At 36.9% G+C, this 24,677-nt stretch overlaps 1 protein-coding gene across 4 annotated transcripts in view; it reads left to right on the forward strand.

Annotated features, from left to right (window-relative positions):
• bicdl1 (BICD family like cargo adaptor 1) overlaps nucleotides 1-24,677 on the forward strand; it is a 52,139-nt gene that overhangs the window by 3,803 nt on the left and 23,659 nt on the right. For 2 of the 4 annotated variants that reach the window (XR_007933841.1, XM_051920974.1), the window contains exons 1-2: nucleotides 3,950-5,058; nucleotides 11,220-11,435. Coding sequence is in view for 3 of the 4 variants with exons in the window: in XM_051920974.1 (XP_051776934.1) it covers nucleotides 4,666-5,058; nucleotides 11,220-11,435 (609 nt within the window). In the remaining variant the exon portion in view is untranslated. Of the gene's footprint in view, nucleotides 1-3,949; nucleotides 5,059-11,219; nucleotides 11,436-24,677 lie in introns of those variants that run through there. The other 2 variants (XM_028824563.2, XM_051920975.1) reach the window with 2 other exon arrangements.

The following is a 24,677-nucleotide window of genomic DNA, read 5'->3' on the forward strand; positions in this document are numbered from 1 at the left end:
ACAAGTTGATAAAAAAAAAAAAAAAATTGTTAGTTTGTGTTTTCAAAGAGGACATATTAAAGAAAAATAGCTTTAAATAGATGAATAGAACAGTAACAAAATGAAAGCAGAGCTAGCTTATTGGGCACACTTTGTCCACTCCCTGGGTGGCAAGTGGTATGGATCTACATTATTTATTAAATAGAATTGTTTTTATTTCATGATTCGTTTTGTCCCAGTATGATCCTTCTCACTTCTTTTGTCCATTTGCTTTTGTTTTCATAAAAGCTTTGCAGTTTGTCACAGTATGTTTCTACTAACTGTTGCTTGTAAACAAACCAGTACAGTACTCTAAAGATGCCATCAGTACCCCAGAATTTGCGATGTATCACCTGCTCAGGGCCGGGATTATAATTGCAGTCATGTGCTTCAGGACAGTAGACAATTGAAAACATGGAAAGACAATAGGGACTGTCAGTTGATGTGTAGGATTTTCCAGTACAGCGGGTTGCACCTAAGGAACATGTTAGTTATTATACATATACCCCACTCTGTTGCCCAAGATAAACGCATATAAGGTTTATTGTGTAATTGGCTTTTTAACAGACACCTGGGGCCGATCAAGGATATTGTTAGAATACAACCCTAGCAGTTTTGTAGCCCATTTCCTAACCGAGGAGATGATCTTTAGGGATTCACCTTGAAGTAGCTCTTGGCCAGGACTTAATAGCCACTTCTAGCCATTAAGCCATTGAATGTGTTCTGTGGAAGAGACTGGAAACCAGTCAACTGGTGGGTGAAAGTGAGGTCAGAGTGTTAAACTGAGGAAGATAGGCAAAAAAGGTAGTCGGAGAGTATATTGGTGGGTGAGTGCCTTAGGCACTCTGCTGGTTGATAGAGTGATCATTTACTGTGTAGTTAGGCCTGAGGAACCTTTAGTTTAATGTCTTCTTTTGTTACTCTGTATTATCCTTTGTCATTTCCTTCCTTGTATTTGAATTTATAAAATTAATATCAGTTCACTTTTTGGTTTTACAAGCAGTATTAGGCATTTGGTGTCAAATCAGAAGGGTTTCTGACCATAACAAGTTTGTGGCTGTTCATGAACTTAAGGTTTAATTTAATTCTTGTTTACTAAATGATTTCATTTAATCAGATGTTAATTCCTAATTTGACCAGCACTCTTTGAATAGACTGTTTCTTGTTGTATATTTGTAATGAGACTTTGGATGCTGAATTAAATAGTGATTTTAATAAGCCAAATTTAGGACATTTTGTTGATAAAGCTTTAAGCACTTCAACATCATTGTTTATTTTCATAGGGCCAGTACAGGTGTGAATCCGTTTTTTTTTTTCCCTCAAAACATACTGTATAATGTATCAGTTGGAATTATGCTTGTTTTTTTGGAAATGAAGTGCCTTCTAAAGAAGCATAATAGAATACATTTTTCTGTAACAACTGTCAGCACTATGGTAATGTCCTTGTTGAAAAATTTAAATAATTATGGATGCATCCTCCCAACTACAAATATAGCATAGAGTACCTCATAGTCTAATTAAGAAATGAGTTCATTTTAAAGCGGGCATCGTCTTCAGTTAAAAGTGTGGTTACAAAAACTGTCTGCAGCCACTAACGCTCTCCAGGACTAAGATTGAGAACCCCCATAACACAAGATTCTGAAAGTTACTTAATCAAATGCAAGCTTGCAAGAAAATGGCACTTACCCTGCAGCATAAGCATTTTTTCTAACTTATTACTATAAGTAATACATGATGGGGCATGGGCAGTGGTGCTTAAAAACTAGTTTTTATGTCAGAATATTATATTGTTGATACGTAACTGATATAATTGTCTTTGATGTAGATCAGATTGGACAAACTCTGCCCAGAGATTATGCTTAATGAAACCCTAGCTTAATAGATTCCTACTTTAATGTTGTTTTGTCATTTTGTTGATTGCTGCTGCTTTCTGATTTCTATGAAAATTTATTTGCAACCTGTGTACAAATGAACGTGGAAACTGAGGACCAACTTGGCAATTGGAATGTTAACGAAAGACATTTAACTATGGTGGATTATTTTAATTTTAAGGGGGTTTTTTTGTATTAGCTGAATTAATTCTACTTGTTTTTTGACCTAATATTAATACTGTAACAGCCCAAATTACTGTATGTGCCATGCTAGTTTGCTGAGATTTTCTGTCTTTAGAGTGGGTCACTGAGTCCAAGCGTCTGTCTACCTCTGTGCCAAACGCTTCACCATGAGATAGAGTAAAATTTTTGTAGTCCAGTTTGGTTATAAAAATCTTTAATTTTTGTACATTTTTCTTTTATTCATACATTCTGAATGGTTTTAGAAATAGCTTTACAATTAATAAATTGGATATCATAATAAGTAAATAATAATAATAAACTAATAAATTCATTGAACTTATCCAAAACCTCTCCCCACCCATCCATAGAGCAGGTTGTCTTGAGTATGGTTAGAGACACCTCTAGGCATCTGACAGTTTATGAAAAACTCTTAAGATTGTTTAGTCAGTTTTACATACTCTGGCTGGAAATGTGTCTAAAGTAGGCTTTAATATAAAGTTAAAATCTCATATTAAATTTGAGGTTGTTATTGTTTAACAGATGGTTTATTTGGAGCAGTTTGCATATCAAGCATAAATTCCAAGGCAAGCAACCATACAAAGTTCAGTATTGGCATGTTTTTAGTCACTTGATCTATTGCATGCTGGGTGTGGCAAAATTAAAACAATCTGTGGAATTTTTTGATATATCAAAATCCTTAACGTGCTATTCTTGATCAAACACCTTTAAGTCTATCATCTCTAAGTGTCTTGGAAAGAATCTTTTTTGGACATGTTAAATCATGAGTAGCATGTTTGGTAGCTCAAAGGTTAGGGTTCCATTTGGATGGTTTCCTTAGAAAGAGGAAGAAAATCTAGGATATGAGAATTATCTGACATAGCAGAATAAAAGCACTAACAACTACAAGCCATGAAATTTAATTATTGGCAAAATTGCTTTCTAATTAATCAACCGGGTTAGAACAAAAACCTGCATCTTCTGTGTCCCTCCAGGGCTGTGACTGAGGACACCTGAGCTAGGGCATCATCTATATGGACTCTCTCAGTTCTTCAATTGGGCAATTTTTTTTTTTTAGCTTTCCTGTAACATCCCAAAAATGTGTTATGTATTTGATGACTTGTGTGCCCTTCAGTAAACTAGCACTCCAGTTTTATCCACCACTGTGCCAACATACAGGTTAGGTTTATTACCAGATTTAAATTAGCTCAGTATGCAAGTAAGCAGATTTGTCAGGTGATGCACTACTTTCACAAACTGGTTGGGGTTCTTCCTTGTGTCCAATACTACTCTGCCCCCCAAACACACTAAACCATACAGATACTCCAAGTTTTAATATTTTTAAATAACCATTGTTTATCTTTAAGAGAGAAATTGTAAAATACATTTTTACCTAATGTGTTTATGTAAAAGGTACAGTATATGCATGAGTTGGGCACGAGCTGATCCTTTTTCTGAATGGGGAAAAAAAACCATACCTGGGAAACTGATATTTTAATGAATTGGTTTCAGACCTGAGCTCAAAGGTAGGTTCTGGTGTGGCATCAGAGGTGAATTTTACTGCATTTGTTTACTTCCAGAGTTTAAAAAAGGAGTTTTTAAGTTGGTTCGATTCATTTATTCGGTTTTATTGCGTGTTCAGTGACGAGTGCTAGCACAATTAAACGGATAGGAAGACTCCAATTAGCAAGCGAAATTGGTAGAAAATGAGGACACTGGATGCCTGTTTGTCTGAGGGTTTCGAACCTCTTCATAATCCATTAATTAAAGATTGGAGTGCGTCACGTAACGGGTAATTGAAAGATGGGCCTATCGCGCACAGCCAGTCAGCTTCGACAAACGTCACCTGCACGCCGTGACGCAGGATTCGCGGGGCCAGTCAGCTTAGTTCCTCAACCAGGTACACTGTGATATCAGGACCACGGGGCCGCGCATTCAACAAAGGAGGTGGGGCTGTCGGAGGCGCGTCTGGTCGTTTTTACAACGTTTGCTTTCATAGCCGTATGGAGACCGTGGCTCTGCTGCGCACGACGCACCTGACGTGACTGGCAAGAATGGGGGTACGGGAACTGTGGTGTACTTGGACAGATAAACAAACCTCTTCGTGTTAAATATAAACGAGAGAAGAAATATCAAGAGTCCACCTTGGACGTCTTAAGACTTACTCATTGCAGACTGGATAGTGATAAGTAAACTAAGAGATAAGCCAGCAAGGCAAGGGAATCCGGGAGGGGAGGGTGGGAAGTGGGCTTTGGGAAATCTGGAGCCCCCGGAAAAAGAAGCGCGGGTTAGCGGGGTACGTTTTTGCGGAAACAGTGGAAGAACACGGATCAGTGGGGCAGGAGCACCGGGGAAACGAGCTGGTCTCGAGTGGGCCGCTGCACCGATCTCCTGCCCAAACGGAGACGTCGTTTACAGGGTTCTGCGGACCTACCATAAGAAAGACTCCGACAGTTAAATGGCAATCGCATTGGTTCCTCCAGCGGTCGAGGACGGATAAGTGCGACTTGCACCAACAGACCTTGAACAAGGCCAGGTTGGACAGGTTCGACGCCGCCGTCGCTGGTGTTACACTTACGGCCACCGCGGGGTGGAAATGTCTGCTTTTTGCCTCGATTTCCCTGCCTCCTCTTCGCCACCATCCAATTCAGCATCCGCTGAGCTGGATAGCTCCCGCATGGATCAGCCGCACGACCACAACACGAAGCCACCCCCAGGTGGTGGTGGGTTTACGAACGATCTTAATGGTCGGGCACTTCTGGGGTTGGGATTGGCGCTGGAAGAAGAGTTGGCATTATTGCCAGGTGAGACAGAGCTGGACACGGGAGATACAGCTCACGGACAGGAGCCTGATCTGTTGTCGCTTATCCGTCAAAAGGAGAAAGATTTAGTGCTCGCAGCCCGACTGGGAAAAGCCCTCTTGGAGCGGAATCAGGACCTGACGAGGCAGTACGAAAAGATGCACCGGGAACTAAGCGACAAGTTAGAGGTGAGCTGAACGGATAGGGTGAGCTGATGGGATAGGGGTGCGGCTCCGTTGACATTACTGACTGTAGGGGTCATAGGCAGTGATTTATATCGATTTATTGATATCCTTTGTATCCACTGGTTATTCAGCCATACATAGTATGTAGAGGATTGTCCATGGTGTTTCAGTAATAAAGTTTATTGTTCAAACTTTAATGTATATCATATGTTGCCAATGTTTGTAAATAAATGCTGTATTCGTGTATAAATATGTTACGTTTCTGTAGTTTTGCAGTAGTTTTTTTCCAGACATCAAGACTGTATATGAAAACTTTTAATTCTCTGAGCTACATTCATTGTATGAAAATGTGCTAAAGTACTTTAAAAGATGACAAACAAAAAGTAGCAAGTAAATATATAAACAAACAACAACATTTATTTATATAGCACATTTTCATACAAAAAGTAGCTCAAAGTGCTTTACATAATGAAGAGAAGAAAAATAAAAGACAAAATACGAAATTAAAATAAGACATTAGTTAACATAGAAAGGAGTAAGGTCCAATGGCCAGGGTGGACAGAAAAAAACAAAAAAAAACTCCAGAAGGCTGGAGAAAAAAATAAAATCTGTAGGGGTTCCAGGCCACGAGACCGCCCAGTCCCCTCTGGGCATTCTACCTAACATAAATGAAATAGTCCTCTTTGTAGTTCGGGTTTTTCACGGAGTCACTTGATGCTGATGGTCATACAGACTTCTGATTTTTAATCCATCCATCATTGTTGGAACATCATGGTGCTTTGGGTAGATGGTGGTGGCGCACGCCACCACCAACAGGACACCGGAAAAGGAAACAGAAGAGAGAGTAGGGGTTAGTACAGATTTTGAATGAATAGTTGTTATAATGAATTGGATATACAGAGTATCAGGATTAAATTACAGTGAAGTTATGAGAAGGCCATGTTAAAATAATGTGTTTTCAGTAGTTTTTTAAGTGCTCCACTCTATTAGCCTGGCGAATTCCTACTGGCAGGCTATTCCAGATTTTAGGTGCATAACAGCAGAAGGCCGCCTCACCACTTCTTTTAAGTTTTGCGCTTGGAATTCTAAGGAGACACTCAGTTGAGGATCTGAGGTTACGATTTGGAATATAAGGTGTCAGACATTCCGATATATAAGCCGGGGCGAGATTATTTAAAGCTTTATAAACCATAAGAAGAATTTTAAAGTCAATTCTGAATGACACAGGTAACCAGTGTAGTGACATCAAAACTGGAGAAATGTGTTCGGATTTTCTTTTCCTGGTAAGGATTCTAGCAGCTGCATTCTGCACTAGTTGCAAACGATTGATGTCTTTTTTGGGTAGACCTGAGAGGAGTGCGTTACAGTAATCTAGCCGACTGAAAACAAACGCATGAACTAATTTCTCTGCATCTTTTGATGATATAAGAGGTCTAACTTTTGCTATGTTTCTTAGGTGAAAAAATGCTGTCCTAGTGATCTGATTAATATGCGATTTAAAATTCAGATTACAATCAACAGTTACCCCTAAGCTTTTTACCTCCGATTTGACTTTTAATCCTAATGCATCCAGTTTATTTCTAATAGCCTCATTGTATCCATTATTGCCAATCACTAAGAGTTTGGTTTTTTCTTTATTTAATTTGAGAAAGTTACTATTCATCCATTCTGAGATACAAGTTAGACATTGTGTTAGCGAATCAAGAGATTTGGGGTCATCAGGTGCTATTGATAAATACAGCTGTGTGTCATCAGCATAGCTGTGGTAGCTCACGTTATGCCCTGAGATAATCTGACCTAATGGAAGCATGTAGATTGAGAAGATATATATATAATAAGACACCAAAAATAGTAAATATGAATAAATCGGTACACACTTTCATTACACAGATGTACAAGTAAAAGAGTCCTTATTTATACATTTGTTTATAAGTTTTTAATGGTAGGTCCAATACTATAGTCAGGGGCGAGATGCTGGAGAAGGGGGGGGGGGGGGAAGTACTTCTGACAATAAATATAATATCTATAAACGTTAATCTACAAAGCTTTAAATATATCGGTACTATTGTTTACCAAGTGGTAATTAGGTTGAAACAACCTTAACTTTTTCATACTATCATAATTTATGATTGACATTCTTTGATTCTTCTTCAAAATGCATCTTAAATTTAAGATTATAGTTCTACTCTTTTTTTTTTTTCTTTTTTTTTTTTAGACTTTGAAAATATTTATTTATTAAATGGGTGGATGAAATTTTGAAAATAATGTGATTAATTATGGGCCAGAGTTGGTCAAGTGTTTGTCACAAAAGCCATAAAATTCTATCTTGTATTTTTACCTCTGTAAAGCAGATGGATTTATAGTTTGTGACATTTCACAACGGTGGCTCAAAGGAAACCTGTGAATGAGTTTGACCGATGCTATAAATATAAAGTATTATGTAAGTTAATAAAATGAAAATAATGTATTGAAGTTGTAGTGAAATCTAATAGTGTATGATTGATTAATATTCAAAAATCCAGTCCTAATGCTGCACACAAACACTATACAGGCAAGATCTCAATTTTACAGTGCACGCCGTTTCATCATGTAATGAATGTAGTCTGCAATGTCTGTTTCACTGCTAAATAGCTGACACATAAGTGTATTTCTAAAACTTTATAAAATGTATTATAGGTTTATGTGGTCATTATCACAATTTATTTATATTGTAATTATTAAAGCAAATTATGATGCAAGTTTTAAAATAATTAATGAAGATGTACTTTTAAATGTGCAAACAGTTATAGTGTGGTAGATTAAAGTATGTTCTTCATATAAGACATGCCTATAATGTGGGAGTAACGACCTTTAAATTGGGTCATTTTGCAAGAAAAGAAAATATGTTCTGCATAATCTCTAGGAGAAATAACTTTACAACTACCTGTGGTGTATAAACACATGAGGGCATCAATTAAAAAGGAATTTATCAATGCCAAAAGGCAAGTGGAAAAAGATCTCACTAAAAATACAAAAGCTAGACCTACATTTTTCACTGTTTCATCTACCAGATAATTTTTCTGGAGCATAGGATCAATACTGAAGACAATAAAGTGAATAGCATTTAGAAGAAATAACTATTCATATTTTCCTGGTGATTTTACCAGTTGAGATATTAGAATGTAGATCATTAGTTTACAGAAACAGGCTATTCAGCTAAACAACCCTATTTACATAATTTCTCTAAAATTACATTAAGTGAAGTTTTGAAGGTCCCCATGGTTTGACTGTCTACTGCACTACTAGGTCATTTATTCCATGTTTCTCTGTGTCTAGGAAAACCTGTCCTTGATTCTGAGAAATGTAGCCTTAACAAGTATCAATTTGTGTCGCAATGTTTTTGTTGAAAGTTAATTTTTAAGGAAGTAAGAGAAAATTCTTAGCAACAGGGAATATTAATAAAATAATTATTTTTGTGAGTGACAGAGACTACTATTTTGGCTACTAAAATTCAACACTGAACCTGTATATTATTACAAAAGAGTGCTCAAAAAATCTGTAATTTTTTTTAAAATCATACTTGCATACCAGAGCATTTGTGTAAACAAACAGGCCGAACATATCCCATTGTACCATATACATAGTTGGTAAGCTGATTGCTAATTTGGCTTGTAATTACTGTAACCAATTTTAATGTATTCTTATAAAGTGAACTTCTATGCATTTACATGGTTAATGGAAACAATTGTTAAGGAGCAGTCAGAGAAACATTCCCAGCATGGGTATTGTAGTGAACAGTCAACATGAGTTTAAACAGTGGAAATCTTGTGTTATTAATATAGTGGAGTTTTATTAGGAGTCATCTGTCACAAACACTACATGAGAGTGAGAGACTTTTTTTTTTTTTTTTTTTTCTTGTTATAAAAATAATGTATCGTTTGAGTAGTTAATGATCAAAATACACACAACTGGTTTTCTGGCTACAGTGTGCTGCTGTGTGAAGAGTTGGCTTACGCACGGAAAACCATGAATTACAGTGTAAGAAACTTAACATCAAATTAAATGTTCTTAAAAGTAGGAGTCTGTGCTGGGGCTGTTACTTGGAGATGTGTAAATTAGCTAGATAAAATGTTTACTGATGATGCTAAACTAGGTAGATTAGCAGACACTGTGGAGTAAACAAAATCATTACAGACTGACCTGAACAGAATTCAAACCTCCCACTGCATAATTATACCTGTTTCTACTGATGTTTGAACAGTCTTGGAGTCTTACTGACTCATCAGTGTTTACAACCTGACGGTGTATAGAAATGATTAGGAAGGGTAATACAGTATTGGGTTACATAGCTTCCATTGACTAGTACTTCAACAGTGTTGTGCGTTTAAGATGTGTAAAACACAAAGCCACACGAGGATTAATATGTAATATTTTGTATTTCCATACTAACAGTACTGAACGTCCAGAACATACTGTAGCTACTGGACTAAATCCAGAACTACTAGGTAAAAGTCGTGAAGAAAGATTTGAGAATTTCATTTTCATTAAGGGAATAAATAGGCTAATTTTAAAATTCACTATTTAACAAAAACATAAGTGCACAGGTAGAAGTCAGTTAAGGATAAGTTTAGCATAAATGCTGAGCACTATATTCACACTATATACATGGAATCAGTTTATCAAACAGTATCATTTATAATAAAGAATTTGAAATATAAAGAGTCTATCTATCCATCCATCCATCCCTCCATCCCCTCCCTCCTAGCTGGGTAAAGGCTGAGGAGCTTTGTTGGACGGATTAGCCTATTCTCATAAAGTGTTTTTTTTTTTTTTTTTTTTTGAGGGAGAACTCAATGAAAGTCCAAGGTTGCTGGAAGAGAAGGCTAATCAAAGTAATTAGTACAGTTTATTTATTAAAAAAAAAAAGAGTAACTTTAGCAGCTGCTGTAGCAAGAGTCAGCTATCCTAAAATCACAAGTCTTGGACCTTTTATTTAAATGTCAAGAGCAAAAGGCATATCTGATATTGGCAGTTAAAATTTAGTTTTATAGTCCTGCTATATTTTGGGCAGAATTATTTTCCCATTTGTATATGCAGGTGAGCATCTCTCTTTTGGTTTGGCTCCTCCTATCCATATTCTGGAGAGGAATAGAAAAGTTGCCCAAATGTATTTTATATAAAAATGTTCTTGCACCATCCATCCAAGATAGCTACATAAACTCTAAAGCCTGGAAACCTTAGTGGGCAAGCTGTACTGTTTACATACTTCCATAGTGGGTAATCACTTGAATGAGTGTGTGTTAGTGCAGATTATGAGAAGCTTAGTGTAGTGTGTTTTGTCCTATCCCCCACTTAAAGAATCGATATTTAAATTGTTTAGGTATTAAAAAAAATGATGGATGGACAGCTTTGTTTCTTTTTTTTTTTTTCTAACATTCAGAACACCTTTTATTCCAAAATATGGTTTCTTAATTTTGTATCACAATCCATTGCATCTTGGGGTGTGCTCATACATATTCACACCCATAGTCATTAATACAGAGTCAGTTTAGATTTGCTGGTAAAATTACCTTTAAGCCTTTATGACCTATGAGTGAGGAAATTGAAGTACTTGAAGGAAATGCAGTAACACATGTGCAGGGAATTTGTGCATTCCCTATACAGACAGTGCCTACCAGGGACATGAAACTAAGAATCTAGATTGACGGTGGCTTTGGACACTATCCTCTGTTGATGTAAATGTGCCTACATATTTCTTTAGCTACCATTCTGACTAGGTAATGCTTTATTGCATCAGATGGGAACTTGTCATACTGAAGTTCTCTTGACAAGGCAATGATTAGTCAAAACCATTGTTTATTTTTTATTTTTATTTTTATTTTTTTGCAAACTAGTTTATATTTTTGTTTGTTTTATGATTCCCCTTTAAAATAATTTGAATGCCTTAAACTAGTTTGTAGTCAAGGAAAATGTTTGTGTTTATATGAGTATGTAAAAATCTTTCTTTTTTTTTTTTTTTTTTTTTTTTTTTGATTGAGAGCCAAACATGTTCCTTGTGACTTTTGGTGAAGTCTTCTTTATCATCTTGTCTATTTATACAGAATGAGTTATTTTGAGAAGTGATCTGCGGTCTATTAGAAAATGTATTGTAATTTTGTTTATTTTCATGTTTCAACTCCTTGCAGCACTTGGAACAAGAAAAACATGAGTTGCGGCGTCGGTTTGAGAACCGTGAGGGTGAATGGGAGAGTCGTGTTGCAGAGTTAGAGTCCGATGTCCGGCAGTTGCAAGAAGAGTTAGAGAGACAGCAGGCCCAGCTGCGTGAAGCAGATCGTGAGAAGACTAAAGTGGTGAAAGAGCTTACCGAACAAAACCAACGACTCTTGGAGCAACTCAACAGGGTGAGTTACAGTGAACATTCTAATTTGAGTTTCCCTGTTGACTAAGCTGACATAAATTGACACAACTTCAGCTAATCACAAAGCTCAATATCCTGTATAGAGTTGGATTATTATGTACAAAGCGTGATTGATATAGTGTCGGATAAGAGATACAGAGCATATGCTTTTATGGCTTAGTCAATCAAAAAATGTACATATTTTGCTTTTTTTTTTCTATAGTGGGTTATCAGCAAATAGTTGTGAATCAAAATTTTAACAAAATATTGCATAAAGGTAAACTCTTCAGCCTGTGTTGGAAGATGGTCTTTCAAGATGGTAGAAGCAGTATGTAGCAGTGTTAAAATATAACTGCTGAGTCTGTCTGGGATAACATCAGGGTATATGTATATTATAATACAAAATTTCTTTTATGTCTGCCTCCAAAGAGATTTGTCTATCTGCCTAACTCCCATGCTTAGGAAGTTGAGAGAAGGGAAACTTTAATTGCCATTAATGTGGAGAGTTGAATTCTCCTGTGAACTTTTGTCAAGCCAGGGCTGGATTCATTACAGATCCAGATTACTCCCTCAGTGTGTTGCTCTGAAATGTAAGGTTTAACAGAGATCTTTTCCTCAAAATATCTCTCCCATAGAATCAGGAATTCCTATGCCACAGTATTTGTGCGGGCCTGCCAAAGAAATGTACCATGTGTATGTGCCACAGCTAAGTGCTTAAGATATTCTGGTTCCACACTGCTGTTTTGCATTATCGCCACAGGTTTTGTACTAAATTTGCAAGACAGTAGTTGTTTGACAAGTGCCAGACTAAGTACAGATTACTTATTTGGTATTAATCATTAGACCAGTTACTTACTTTTAGAAACTTCTGTTCTGAAACAAGTGAAATGTTGAGCTGAGTAGCAAAAATATATAATACCACCTATTAAAACGTTTTTATGACCATAAGCACCTTATAGAGGTGACCTAAGTTTGTCTTTCAGTAGTCTCGGGCCTGTAACAAGGACTGGCTTGTGTAAAATTCTTTTAAGGACATGGCTGAAATTGGAATAATGAATGCAGTCCTGAGTTCTTCTGTCTGTTCATATTTTTCAATGGTAAGTGTTAGTACTTCACCAGGGTTTTTGTCACTGAATAGTTTGTGACTTTAATGTGGCATGTGTACTTTAAAGTAGCAGAGCAGTGTCATATGTCCAACTGTGTCAGAATAGCTGATTAAAAAAATAACAAAGGTGAAGTATTTCAATATGTACTCCCAACTGTAATCACCAGGGCTGAATAACAGAGGCCTCTGTTCTTCTGGAAGATCAAATTCAATTTCAACTTGAGTCTCATCAGAGACAAAAATTTTAAGACTTTTAGTTATTATGTGAGGTTTTATTTCTGTGACTTTCAGAAAGAAAAGTTATGAAAAATGTCACCGGGTTTCACTTCATGTGGATGAATGTTTCCTTGTTAAGCTTACAAAGTAACAGTGGTGAAGAGTTTTAGAGACTGGCCATCCAACCATAAACAATTCTCAGCTTTGTAATAGTTACTAGTACAGCTTTTAAGGTGCTATTTCAGCATTTGGGCCTATTCTATGGCGATGAACTACTAGCTTATGACATGATCTGTTCTAAAACCTGGCCTATACCACAGGCAAAAACAGAACCTCTAGTAAAGTCTCATTCAAATTAAAAGTTCAGCTTATCTAAATCCTTGAAGTGATCTGCAAGCAGATCAATCTGTTTGTCAACCCTCGGGCTAACCTGTGTACTGCTGCCTACTGCTTCTGTAACCATGTTGTGAGTCTATTTCAGGCTTACCTAAAGTATCCGACGTCCCTCTAATTTGAGTCTTACTCCTCTGAGAGTAGATGTACAGCTGGGAAGGAGCCAAGAAAAGCCCTAATAAGTAGTTCCCCAACCATGTGTGATGATGAGAACAACAGCTGTATTCTTAAAACTTTGTCTAGGTGATCTGCTTGTTTCTTGTATTCTGCATCAGATGAAGACCATCCTGCAACCCGTCTAGGACACTGGTGGCTAACATTGTAATGTTATGCTGAATAGTTGTGAGTAATGTCTACTGTATGAAGTGTGCGAACCTCTGCCTAGAGCAGTCCTAAGATTCAATCTTTTGAACCATCACTCTTATCCACTGTAAAGCTTTCCAGACTTAGTAGACTATAGCAGAAGGTAAATGTTTTCCATGGAGTGGATTTATATGAATTTTATTTAATGATCAGGCAACTGGAACGTGATCAAAAGTTATGACAAATCAGTAAGCACCTTCCATACATACTGTTTTTTTCCAGTAGGTCACAAATAAATTGCTGAATCAATGGTATTTGTAAAAAACCAGTGTCCAGTATCCTGAGAAACTTGCCTATAAATATCAGAGACCAAAACGTGGAATAATCACTGGGATGCAGTGGTACTGATGTGGCTTGGACACTGGGGATTAACCACCTTTCTAAGGCTGAAGATTCGATTCATGATAAATTTACTGATCAGTCTAACTATTGTATGCACTTTTTTCTTTAACATTCATTGGAGTTACCATTGTGCATGGCCACTAAGTAGTTAAATTTATCCTTTATCTTTATTTCAGGTGTAGTTTTGAGAGTTGAATACTTTGGGCATAAATGTGGTGACCAAAAAACTACTGGTTTTATCCTGACAAGTGTGAATTGACAAATCTTGGTAAATTCCTGGGATTGTTAACCTGGGGATTTTCTTGGTTCCACAGATTCATTAAGGATATTGTGTTAAAACTAGTCAAACATACTTAATATGATGGGAATGTGACACAATGCAAAAATGCTTGAAATCTGTCCTAAGAAAGATTAAACAATGATGGGAGTAGAAATATGCTTAAATACTAAATGGTAAAATAACAATGTAGTACTGGATAATTCCAAGTCATTTCTTCTATTATACGTTGGTTACACTGAATTTATAAGGGAAAAAAACAATATAGAGGTTGCACTTTTTTTAACATATTGAACAACAATTTAAAATGTGTTACTTTTTTTAGCAATTTATTTTATGATAATTTGGTTTCCACTCACTTTTTTAGCTATTCGGTTCATTCCCTTCCTAGGAGTTATTTGCAAATGAGTAAATGCACTTAGTTATAGGGATTGTTGCACTTGTTTTCTCTTCACTGAATAAGAGCCATTATGAGTTGTTCCTGCTAGACAGATTTCTGCCCTATTAGATTCATGTAAACAATGTAAAGATTTTGTGAGACTTGACCTTGAAGAGAGGATAATGGTAGCAGCTGGTCTTGGTAGTAGACAAAACCAGATTAACCGTAATCGCATGAAAGCACAAAAAGACAGAAGTAGTGTAAAATAAGAGCAGTGTATTCAGTTTGTGGATGTAGGACTGGCACAACAAAGTCTTCTGTTGATTTAATGGACATTTTATAAATGGCTAGAAATGTAGCATGTATAATGCTCAGGCACCTGGACAAAAGTGTTAGTTGGACCAGAGAGTGACAAACCTCCCACAAATAAGATAAGTCGTCTTCTTAATGACCATCTTCTTTCACACAGAATGATGACACCCTCTAGTAATAAGCTTATCATCATCAATGCTGTTTATCCATGCCCTTTCTCTAAGTGCATGGATTGGAACAGTGATTTTTTTTTGTAGAACTTTTTTAAACTGTCTTCAGATTGCTTTTAAAGCAATCCACATGGATTACTGTGACAAATTCACTGTGTGTAGTTTGCCTAGATATGTACTGCTTGCACACACCCCCAACCCACCCAGTGATGCTTTCTCTTTTTCATCTTTTCATTGTAATATTTAGTGTCTTTTTGAGTCCTACTCCATGACATATTGGGGCTTCCACAGTTTCAGTTTAATTGATTTTGTGTTTGTATTGTTTGGTAATAGTGATCGTTATTCTTTATTTTAGAATATCTTGAAGTGCAGATACTAGTTCTTTAATACTGCTTTCTGTTTGAGACTAGTGAGAAGTCAAGCAAAATGACACCCTTTATTGACTAACTGAAAAGATTACAATATGTAAGCTTTTGAGGCAACTCTGGCCCCTTCAGGTAAGAATCATTTTGCTACACTTCTCATTACATCCATAATGCCTAACATGGTTCCACACCCTAGTACTACATTTTGAGACTAAGAAGCCTGACTGTTCATTGAAATGTTAAGGGTAAGGTATGACTCACAAGAGTATGCTGGTGTAAAGCCCAGCTATACAAGTTCCCAAACAAGATTGCCATTCAAACTGCGACAAATAATGTACTCTTTGTCCATTTAGCCAATGTTTTGTGGTATTTGTGAGATCCCTGAGGGTCATTTAAATGCACATCTCTAATGAAATGTGGAAAATGGCCTTTTAGGTGATAATGAAAGTATTCTACATATAAATGCAAGTTCAAGCTCTGGTAATAGTGAAATTTCAGGTAGCTAGAATATCTTTTATGTATTTGTGATTTCTAGATTGTTTTTGATTTTAAGCTGGTCCTCTTATACTAGAATTATATAGTAAGTGCAATGGGGCTTCTTTCAATCTTCCAAATTGATTGTTGCCTTTGGTGGTGGTTGTTGCTGCAGCAGCAAGTGTTAATGTCTTATGTGTGTGTTTATTGGGTAGCCTTTTACATTTGAATTAACAGGTGATGGATGTCATTTACAGGAGGTCTCTTCCTTTTTTTGAGACTTTTTTTTTATTCTCTGCCTCATTTCATTTGTTAATTGCAATTTTCTTGCCATTATCACTAGAATTTACAACTTTCTAGGGTGCAGAGGGTATAGTAACAGTCTGTTTTAACTCTGCTTTAAAATAGACTGAGGGTTTTTAAGTAATCAATAGAACTTGGGACATCTGTGTAAATTGATTGCTTCAACTTGCAACCCTTCATTTACTTTAATTGTTGCAGAACACCTGTAGGTTGTAACCTATTAGTTGTTCCCTGAAGAAGGCCCATTTGTAATATTCTGAAATTTCATTTTTTTTTTCTTTCAGTTTTTGCTAACCTAAATTTGAAATATAAATTTACTGCTTACCTTTTCTCCATTTTAAGTCATTCATTGCATTTCAACTCATTAAATTTTGAAGAAAAATTGGAAGAAATGAGGGGTCTACAACTTTTTCACTTTTTAGTGTACTTGTGTTTGACCACAACTTCTAGTGTTCATGAGCATTTTAAGATATCTATGGTAGTCTTATGTTTTTTTTGAGTGACTGAAAAGTGTTACAAACAAGCATAAATTCTGTTTCTTATTGGAAAGCACTACTTTGCTTATTGCTTGTTTCAGTTAAACTCACAAAAGCATATTAAAAAAATAGATAATATCTCGGAGAGAAGACAAACCATTATATCTTTTGGTTTACACAGTTATAGGTCAGTCTTATATAATGTGATTTCCAATGTCTGTCATCAAAGGCAACCTAAGCTAGACTACATATAGAATATAACAATATAACCAAAAATAAGAATACAGATTATCCATCCATCCATCCATCCATTTTCCAACCCGCTGAATCCGAACACAGGGTCACGGGGGTCTGCTGGAGCCAATCCCAGCCAACAGAGGGCACAAGGCAGGGAACCAATCCCGGGCAGGGTGCCAACCCACCGCAGGACACACACAAACACACCCACACACCAAGCACACACTAAGCACACACTAGGGCCAATTTAGAATCACCAATCCACCTAACCTGCATGTCTTTGGACTGTGGGAGGAAACCGGAGCGCCCGAAGGAAACCCACACAGACACGGGGAGAACATGCAAACTCCACGCAGGGTGGACCCGGGAAGCGAACCTGGGTCTCCTAACTGCGAGGCAACAGCGCTACCACTGCGCCACCGTGCCGCCCAATACAGATTATACTATATGTAAAATACATCAGTTCTTAGAAGCCCTTGAAGGATTGTGCAATTAAATATTTAGTTTTATAGGGAAACGTGGTTTTTGCACCACACTTTTAATTGATCAAATTCATCAGTGTTCAGAGATCTATACTGTTCATAGTTAAGTCTATAATGTTGGAATTTTGAATATAAGATCTCAAAGATTTGACTCTAAAAGCAAAATGGGATCTATACTTTTAGTGCATGTAGCCTTAATTAGAGATTCAGGCTACTATTATGATTAGGTGTTAGGAGCATGCACTGATAATGCATGTTGCTGCACCCACCACACGACGATCCACCTCATGATCCCAAATTAGTATCCAAGTGCAGCCGTGTAACGGGTGACATGTCCGCCCTCCTATTACAATTTACATATATTGATCCAAATATTTGACTTGGTGGATGCATAGTGCAGTGGTTAGACATTGTTTGCATAGCATCTGGACCCACCATCTAAATGACTGCTTGCACCTTCAGTGTATACATTGGATATTCTCCCTCTGTATATGGGTTTTAACTCGCTCAAAAGTTCCTATATATATATATATATATATATATATATATATATATATATATATATATATATATATATATATATATATATATATATATATATATATATATATATATATATATATATATATATATATATATAATAATATATAGTCTAGATGTGGTGTTACTGTATTAGACATTTGATTAATCAAGACAAAATATCAAGACTTGGAGTAAATGCCCTGATAATTTAGTCAGCATATAAAATAGTATAGCACTGTACAGAAGAGTCAAGTGACCACACCATTTTAAAACCATGAAACACTAGAATAAAACAATTTGTGGTGATAAATTGATTTCAGTGTGGCTGATTTGAACACACGGTGGCAAGACATCTAAGGGTAAATTCCAGCTTATTGTATGTCTTGCTGCATTGGTGCTCCTGTAAATATGGTTAAGAATATAGATGTGCAGCATTAAATAAGCCGCCAGTATAAAAAAGCATACTCCATTCAATGTTTTCAATATAAAATCAAAGTAAAAACTAGAAATCTCTAATTTTTTTTTTTTCCCCTTCACTTTTCTATGCAGTGTCATCTGTAAAGACCGACCGTTCCATCAGCAGTTGTTCAAAGCTGATCCTCCGGCTAGGGCGTTGGATATCTCTGGGTCCACGGTCCTTGAGGCTGATCCTCCAATTAGCTGTGAACCACCCAGTCTCACTGAGACTGCGCAGGTGGTGAACCAGCTGAGGGGAGGAAAGGCTGCAGGGATCTGTGGTATCCAGGGTGAAATTCTACAGGCTGTTGGTAAGGCTGTCCTCCTGGCATTGCAAGCAATCTTTGCTTCCATTTGGGAGACTGGCATCATCCCAACTGACTGGAAAATGGGACTTGTCGTTCCTATATGGAAAGGGAAGGGTGATCGCCTGGATTGCAGCAACTACCAGGGGATAACACTGCTCTCGGTGCCGGGTAAGGTGCTTGCTAAGGTCGTTCTCAATAGGATCCGTGATCACTTGCTCACCTACCCGCGACTGGAACAGTCTGGTTTTACGCCTAAGAAGTCATAGACTGCATCCTGGTACTGAGGGTTCTCATGGAGTGCAAACGCGAATATCGGCAGAGTTTCTTTGCAGCCTTTGTCGATTTTCACAAAGCGTTCGACTCAGTTGATCGAGCTGCCTCGTGGGACATCCTGTGGGTTCGCGGGATCCCCTCGAGGTTGCTGGATATCGTGGCCGGCCTGTACACTGGTACTGTGAATGCTGTGCAGAGTGGAGGCAGGACCTCTGCGTTTTTCCCAGTTTATTCTGGGGTTCGTCAGGGGTGTGTTCTTGCTCCTACTCTATTCAGTGCTTGTATGGACTGGGTGTTGGGCAGGGTCATGGGGTCCAGCGGCTGTGGGGCATCTGTTGAGGAAGAAAGATTCACGGATCTTGACTTTGCTGACGATGCTGTGATCTTCGCGGAGTCGATCGAGGCTCTGATCTGGGCACTCGAGAGACTGAGTGAGGAGTCAGAGTGTCTTGGCTTGTGAGTGTCCTGGATTAAAACCAAGATCCAGGCATTTAATGATCTCTTGGGCACAGCCCTCAGCAGTGTGTATTTGCAGAGAGAGTGTCGACCTTGTTGAGAGGTTTACTTACCTTGGCAGTGACATTCATGTCTCTGGTAACTCTTCCTATGAAGTCAGAAGACGGATTGGGAGAGCGGGGGTGGGGGTCATGAGGTCTCTGGAAAGGGGTTTGTGTCACTCCAGATATCTGCAAAAGGACAAAGGTCCAAGTCTTGAGTCCTGGTACTTGCTGTCTTGCTATATGGTTGCGAGACATGGACGCTATCCAGTGACCCGAGACAAAGACTGGACTCTTTTGGTACTGTGTCTCTTCGGAGAATCCTTGGGTACCGTTAGTATGACTTTGTGTCGAATGAGCGGTTGCTCATGGAGTCCCAAATGAGGCACATTACCTGCATTGTGAGGGAGCGTCAGTTACAGCACTACAGTCATGTGGCACGTTTCCCCGAAGGTGATCTGGCTCATAAGATCCTCATTGTTGGGGACCCGAGTGGCTGGACCAGGCCAAGGGGTTGCCCACATAACACCTGGCTGCGACAGATAGAGGTTCATTTCCAGAGGGTGAGATTAGACCGCGTGTCTGCCTGGGGGGGTTGCAAACCGGGATCCCGAGTTGTTTTGTCATGTCACTGTACTAGTGCATGCTCCCCAACTTGACTTGACTTTTCTATCAGAATCTGGCATCTTTAGAGAGTAGCACACTTTATACACCAGTTGACCGTTTCAATCTGCTCTACTTTGATGGTCAGGAAGTTGTCACAGATCATGCGCTTTGCAGTGTCTCAGCCCTTTTGTTTTTTGTGTTTACTCGGATATAAGGAGCTTTATATGATTAGTTGGTTAGTTTTGTAGAGGGACTGATAATAGACATTTAAGTTCTGATTGGTATCTAACATGTTAGTAAGGTGGAGTGGTGTTTGTTTTTATGCGTGCAATAATTACAGTAACATGGATCTGTTGGATGTTAGAATAAGGGAGACGAATAATAATCTTTTACATGCTAATAATGTGAACAGACAGTTTTATTACCTGCAAAAATGCATGTAAAATACAACCCCAATTCCAAAAAAGTTGGGAGGTTATGTAAAATGTAAATAAAAGCAGAATGCAATGATTCACAAATTTTATAAACCTATATTTTACTCGCAAGAGAACATAGAAAACATCAAATGTTTAAACTGAGAAAATGTATCACTTAAGAAAAGAAGAAGATCATTTTGAATTTGATGGCAGCAGCACATCTCAAAGTTGGGACAAGGCCATGTTTACCAATGTTACCTCCCCTCTTTTTTTTTTTTTTTTTTTTTTTTTTTTTTTTTTTTTTTTTTCTTTTAATTTCTTTAAAAGAGTCCATAAATGTCTCGGAACTGAGGAGACCATTTGCTAGGCTTTAGGGAGAGGAATGTTGTGCCATTCTTATCTGATCTAAGATTCTAGCTGCTCAACAGTCCTGGGTCATCTGTCATATTTTTCATTTCATAATGTGCCAAATGCTTTTAATTGGTGGAAGGTTTGGACTCCAGGCAGGCCATTTCAACACCTGGACTCTTCTACTATGAAGCCATTATGTTGTAATAAATGCAGTAGGTGGAAACGTTCTTGCTGAAAGACATTGTCTGTATTGGAGCACATATTGCTCTAAAATCTTTTCTGCATTGAAGGTGCCTTTCCAGATATGCAAGCTGCAATTTGTTAGGCACTAATGCACCCCCATACTATCGGAGATGCAGGCATTTGAACTGAGCGATGATAACAAGCCGAATGGTTCCTCGCGTGTTTAGTCTGGAGGATGAAGCGTCCATGTTTTCCAAAAAGAATTCAAATTTTCAATTTTTCTGACTACTGAACAGTTTTCCACTACTGAACAGTTTTCCACTTTGCCTCAGTCTATTTTAAATGAGCTTTGGCTCAGAAAAGATGGTGGCGTTTCTGGATCATGTTCACATACGGCTTTTTCTTTGCACAATAGAGCTTTAACCTGCAATTGTAGATGGCACAGCAAACTATGTTCACAGGTCATGATTTCTGGAAGTGTTCCTATGCCCATACAGTGGTTTCCATTAGAGAATCGTGCCTGTTCTTAATGTAGTGCCACCTGAGGGCCTGAAGATCATGGGCATCTAATATTGTTTTTCAGCTTAGCCCCTTGCGCACCGAGAGGTCTTTGAATCTTTTGATGATGATATGTACTGTAGATGAGGAGATATTCAAAGTCAATGCTAATTTTATGTTGAAGAACATTATTCTGAAATTGTTCCACAATATGTAGATGCAAGTATTTGCAGATTGGTGAACCTCTGCCCATCTTTACTTCTGAGAGAGACTGCACCTCTAAGATACTCTTTTTATACCTAATCATATTACTGACCTGTCACCTATTAACCTAATTAGTTGCATAATGTTGCTTCAGCTTTTTGTTTTTAGTAACACTTACTTTTCCAGCCTTTTGTTGCCCCCATCCCAACTTTTTTGAGGCCTGTTGCTGTCATCAAATTCAAAATGAGCTAATATTTTTCATTAAATAGTAAAATGTCTCACTTTGAACATTGGGTATGTTTTCTATGTTCTATTGTGAATAAAATATGGGTTTATGACATTTGAAAATCCATTTTTATTTACATTTTACACATCACCCCATATTTTTGGAATGGGATTATAAAAAGAATAGAGTGAAGTCCACAAATACAAAACCTGTCTTGGTAATATGTCATTTCAAAATTGAACAGTTTGCTTAACTTCTTTTTGAGTGTGTTTTCTGAAAATCTTAATTTTAACATAAAAATAAATTAGAAATAATCAATAGATAAAACATGAAATTAAAAATGATTTAATTCCACTTCAGAATATGAAATTATATGCAACATTTTCATAGTTCAAATAACTTCATTTACGTATCTCTCAATGCAGTACTTGCAAAAAGTACCGTTTTGATATGAAGAAAAACGAGTAAAGTGAAAAGTGACATACGTATACTCAAACTGGATTCTTACATGAAAGAGAAATTATTCCTATGAATAAAAAGTAGTATGATCCAGAAGTAGTCTTTGTAATAGGCATTGCAGATATGCAGAATATGTTATGAGAATATATTGTTTCTGAATGAATGTAGTCTTTCTGGTTCCTGCAGATTTTTTCTTTCCCTAATTAAGTGTTTCTAGAAAACCCACACTATGTAAGTTGTGCCAGCTGAATTTAGTTTTTCAAAAGTCGCAAACATTGCACTCACTTAGTTTTGGTAGTCAAGTATAACTATACAGGTTGCAGTGTAGAGATTGTGGTACCACTGTATCCTCCATTTTCCTTAAGAGTATATCATTGTTTGAATATCAGCTGTCATCTCCATGAGACGTTCATCATTTTCTTGCACCGCATATACGCAGCCATTCTAAGATGTTTTAGTTTCATTATCTGCTTATAAATCATTAATACTTTTGCAAGGTTGCAGTCAATGGATTGAACATTTCTGGGCTAGGAGCTTGATTATTTAGTTCATGAGTAATAAACTTTTGTATTTTTGAAATTTTTAATCCTTAGACCAAATCAATCAAAGTGACATTTATATTTGAACATGTTTTATTGAGACCGGCTTTCTATATTATAGTTTGTCGTCTTACCTACATTGCATAAGGGTCAAAATCAAGGACCACCATTTCAACCAAAGCAAAAAAATAGACCGTGTGTCCTAGTTACGAGGCTGTTGGTCTTTAAATGACATGTGTTTAACCCTGTCTATTAACCTGTCTGTGCAACAGTTCTTAAAATAAATGTGTGTGTATGTGTGTGTTGTCCACATTTGCAAGTATGTATCTATACTGTATGTGGAAGTAACCACTCAAACTATTCACAATTTAAAACTCTGTGTCAATATTCAGGAAGACTGATGGTGATAGTGTGGCCTTTAAGCAAAATAGGCATAAGTAAGAATACCCAGTGCCTCTCAAACATTCTGTAAAATTTAAATCTTTAGAAACAACATTCCATAGGTTTTTTTGTTTTTTTTATGTTTCACCCTTACCCTCAAAATTGTTCAGTAGAGCATTGAAAGGTGAAAAAAATTTAATTTGGGTGCAGTTTTAGGAAAATGTTTGATTTATTTGATTTATAAGGTTATTTTTTGTTAACTACCTTACCTCAAAACATAAAGTATGTCTTCATTACCTGTAATATCTCTTAACACATTTGTCATAACCAAGCAGTACAACAACATTTATGTGCAAGCTGCAATTGGAGTGTGCTTTCTCCTGCAATTCTATATCCTGAAAGAATGAAGAATCTACCCCTGCCTTGCAGGCAAAGTAGAAGGCATTAGTATTAGTATCAGTGTATTCATGGAAATGCTCCACATTATCTTAAGGAACTCCTTATATTACAATCTACTACAAGAAACCTCTGTTTTGCAAATACCTACTGCCTTCGCCCCCTTATGACCAAACTTCGTACAATGGGTGACCAAACTTTTGCAGTCGCTGCTCCACAGCTCTGGAAATGCATTACCATAGAACTTGAGAACACAGCAGATTGTGGGCTGTTTTAAAAAACAGACTTTTTTTTTTTTTAGGAAAGCATATTAACAAGAATGCCACTATTTATTATTTTATCTGTCTTTTGTTAAATATTTTTATGTAGCATTTTTGAGATTTACTACTAATGTAAAGTGCCTTATAAATAAAATGAATTATTATTAGTAAGGTTTATTTGAAAATACCGTACAGTTTATATATATATATATATATATATATATATATATATATATATAAAAAGAAAGAGAAAAATTAGACTGCACATGTATAAGTTTTGAAAATCCTTTACTACACTTGTATTGAAATAAGGTCTCTTACGACTGTCACTTTCCTGTTCCTATGAAAGACAAACTGTTTCAGTGATAAGTATTAAAGATACATTTTATTATTCTAGAATCTAGCCAAAAGATTGTTTTTTATTTTTTCTTTATTTAGTTCAGCAATGTGGTATTCCTTTACCAGTTTATTACTTAACCCTGTTTCTTAATGGAGAAATTACTCCACCTGAAAATGCATTAGCCAACTACAGTTTAAAAAAGGATACATGTGAATTGTGCCTAGACTGATGTTTACTGTATTGGTTAGTATGGTAATTTATGCAGTGGCAGACTGACTCCTGCAATGTGGTGGCATTATGCAAAATCAGAAATGCACTGAACTAAAGTTTGCCAGCTAAGCATAAACTATATTTTTATATGTGGATATTTCATCTCCTGTCATCTTCTGAATTGCTTTTCCTTTTGAGGGTCTTTGTGTATGTGGATATTTACACAA

Source organism: Erpetoichthys calabaricus, chromosome 18 (assembly GCF_900747795.2).
Source record: "Erpetoichthys calabaricus chromosome 18, fErpCal1.3, whole genome shotgun sequence".
Classification (NCBI taxonomy): Eukaryota; Metazoa; Chordata; class Cladistia; order Polypteriformes; family Polypteridae; genus Erpetoichthys; species Erpetoichthys calabaricus.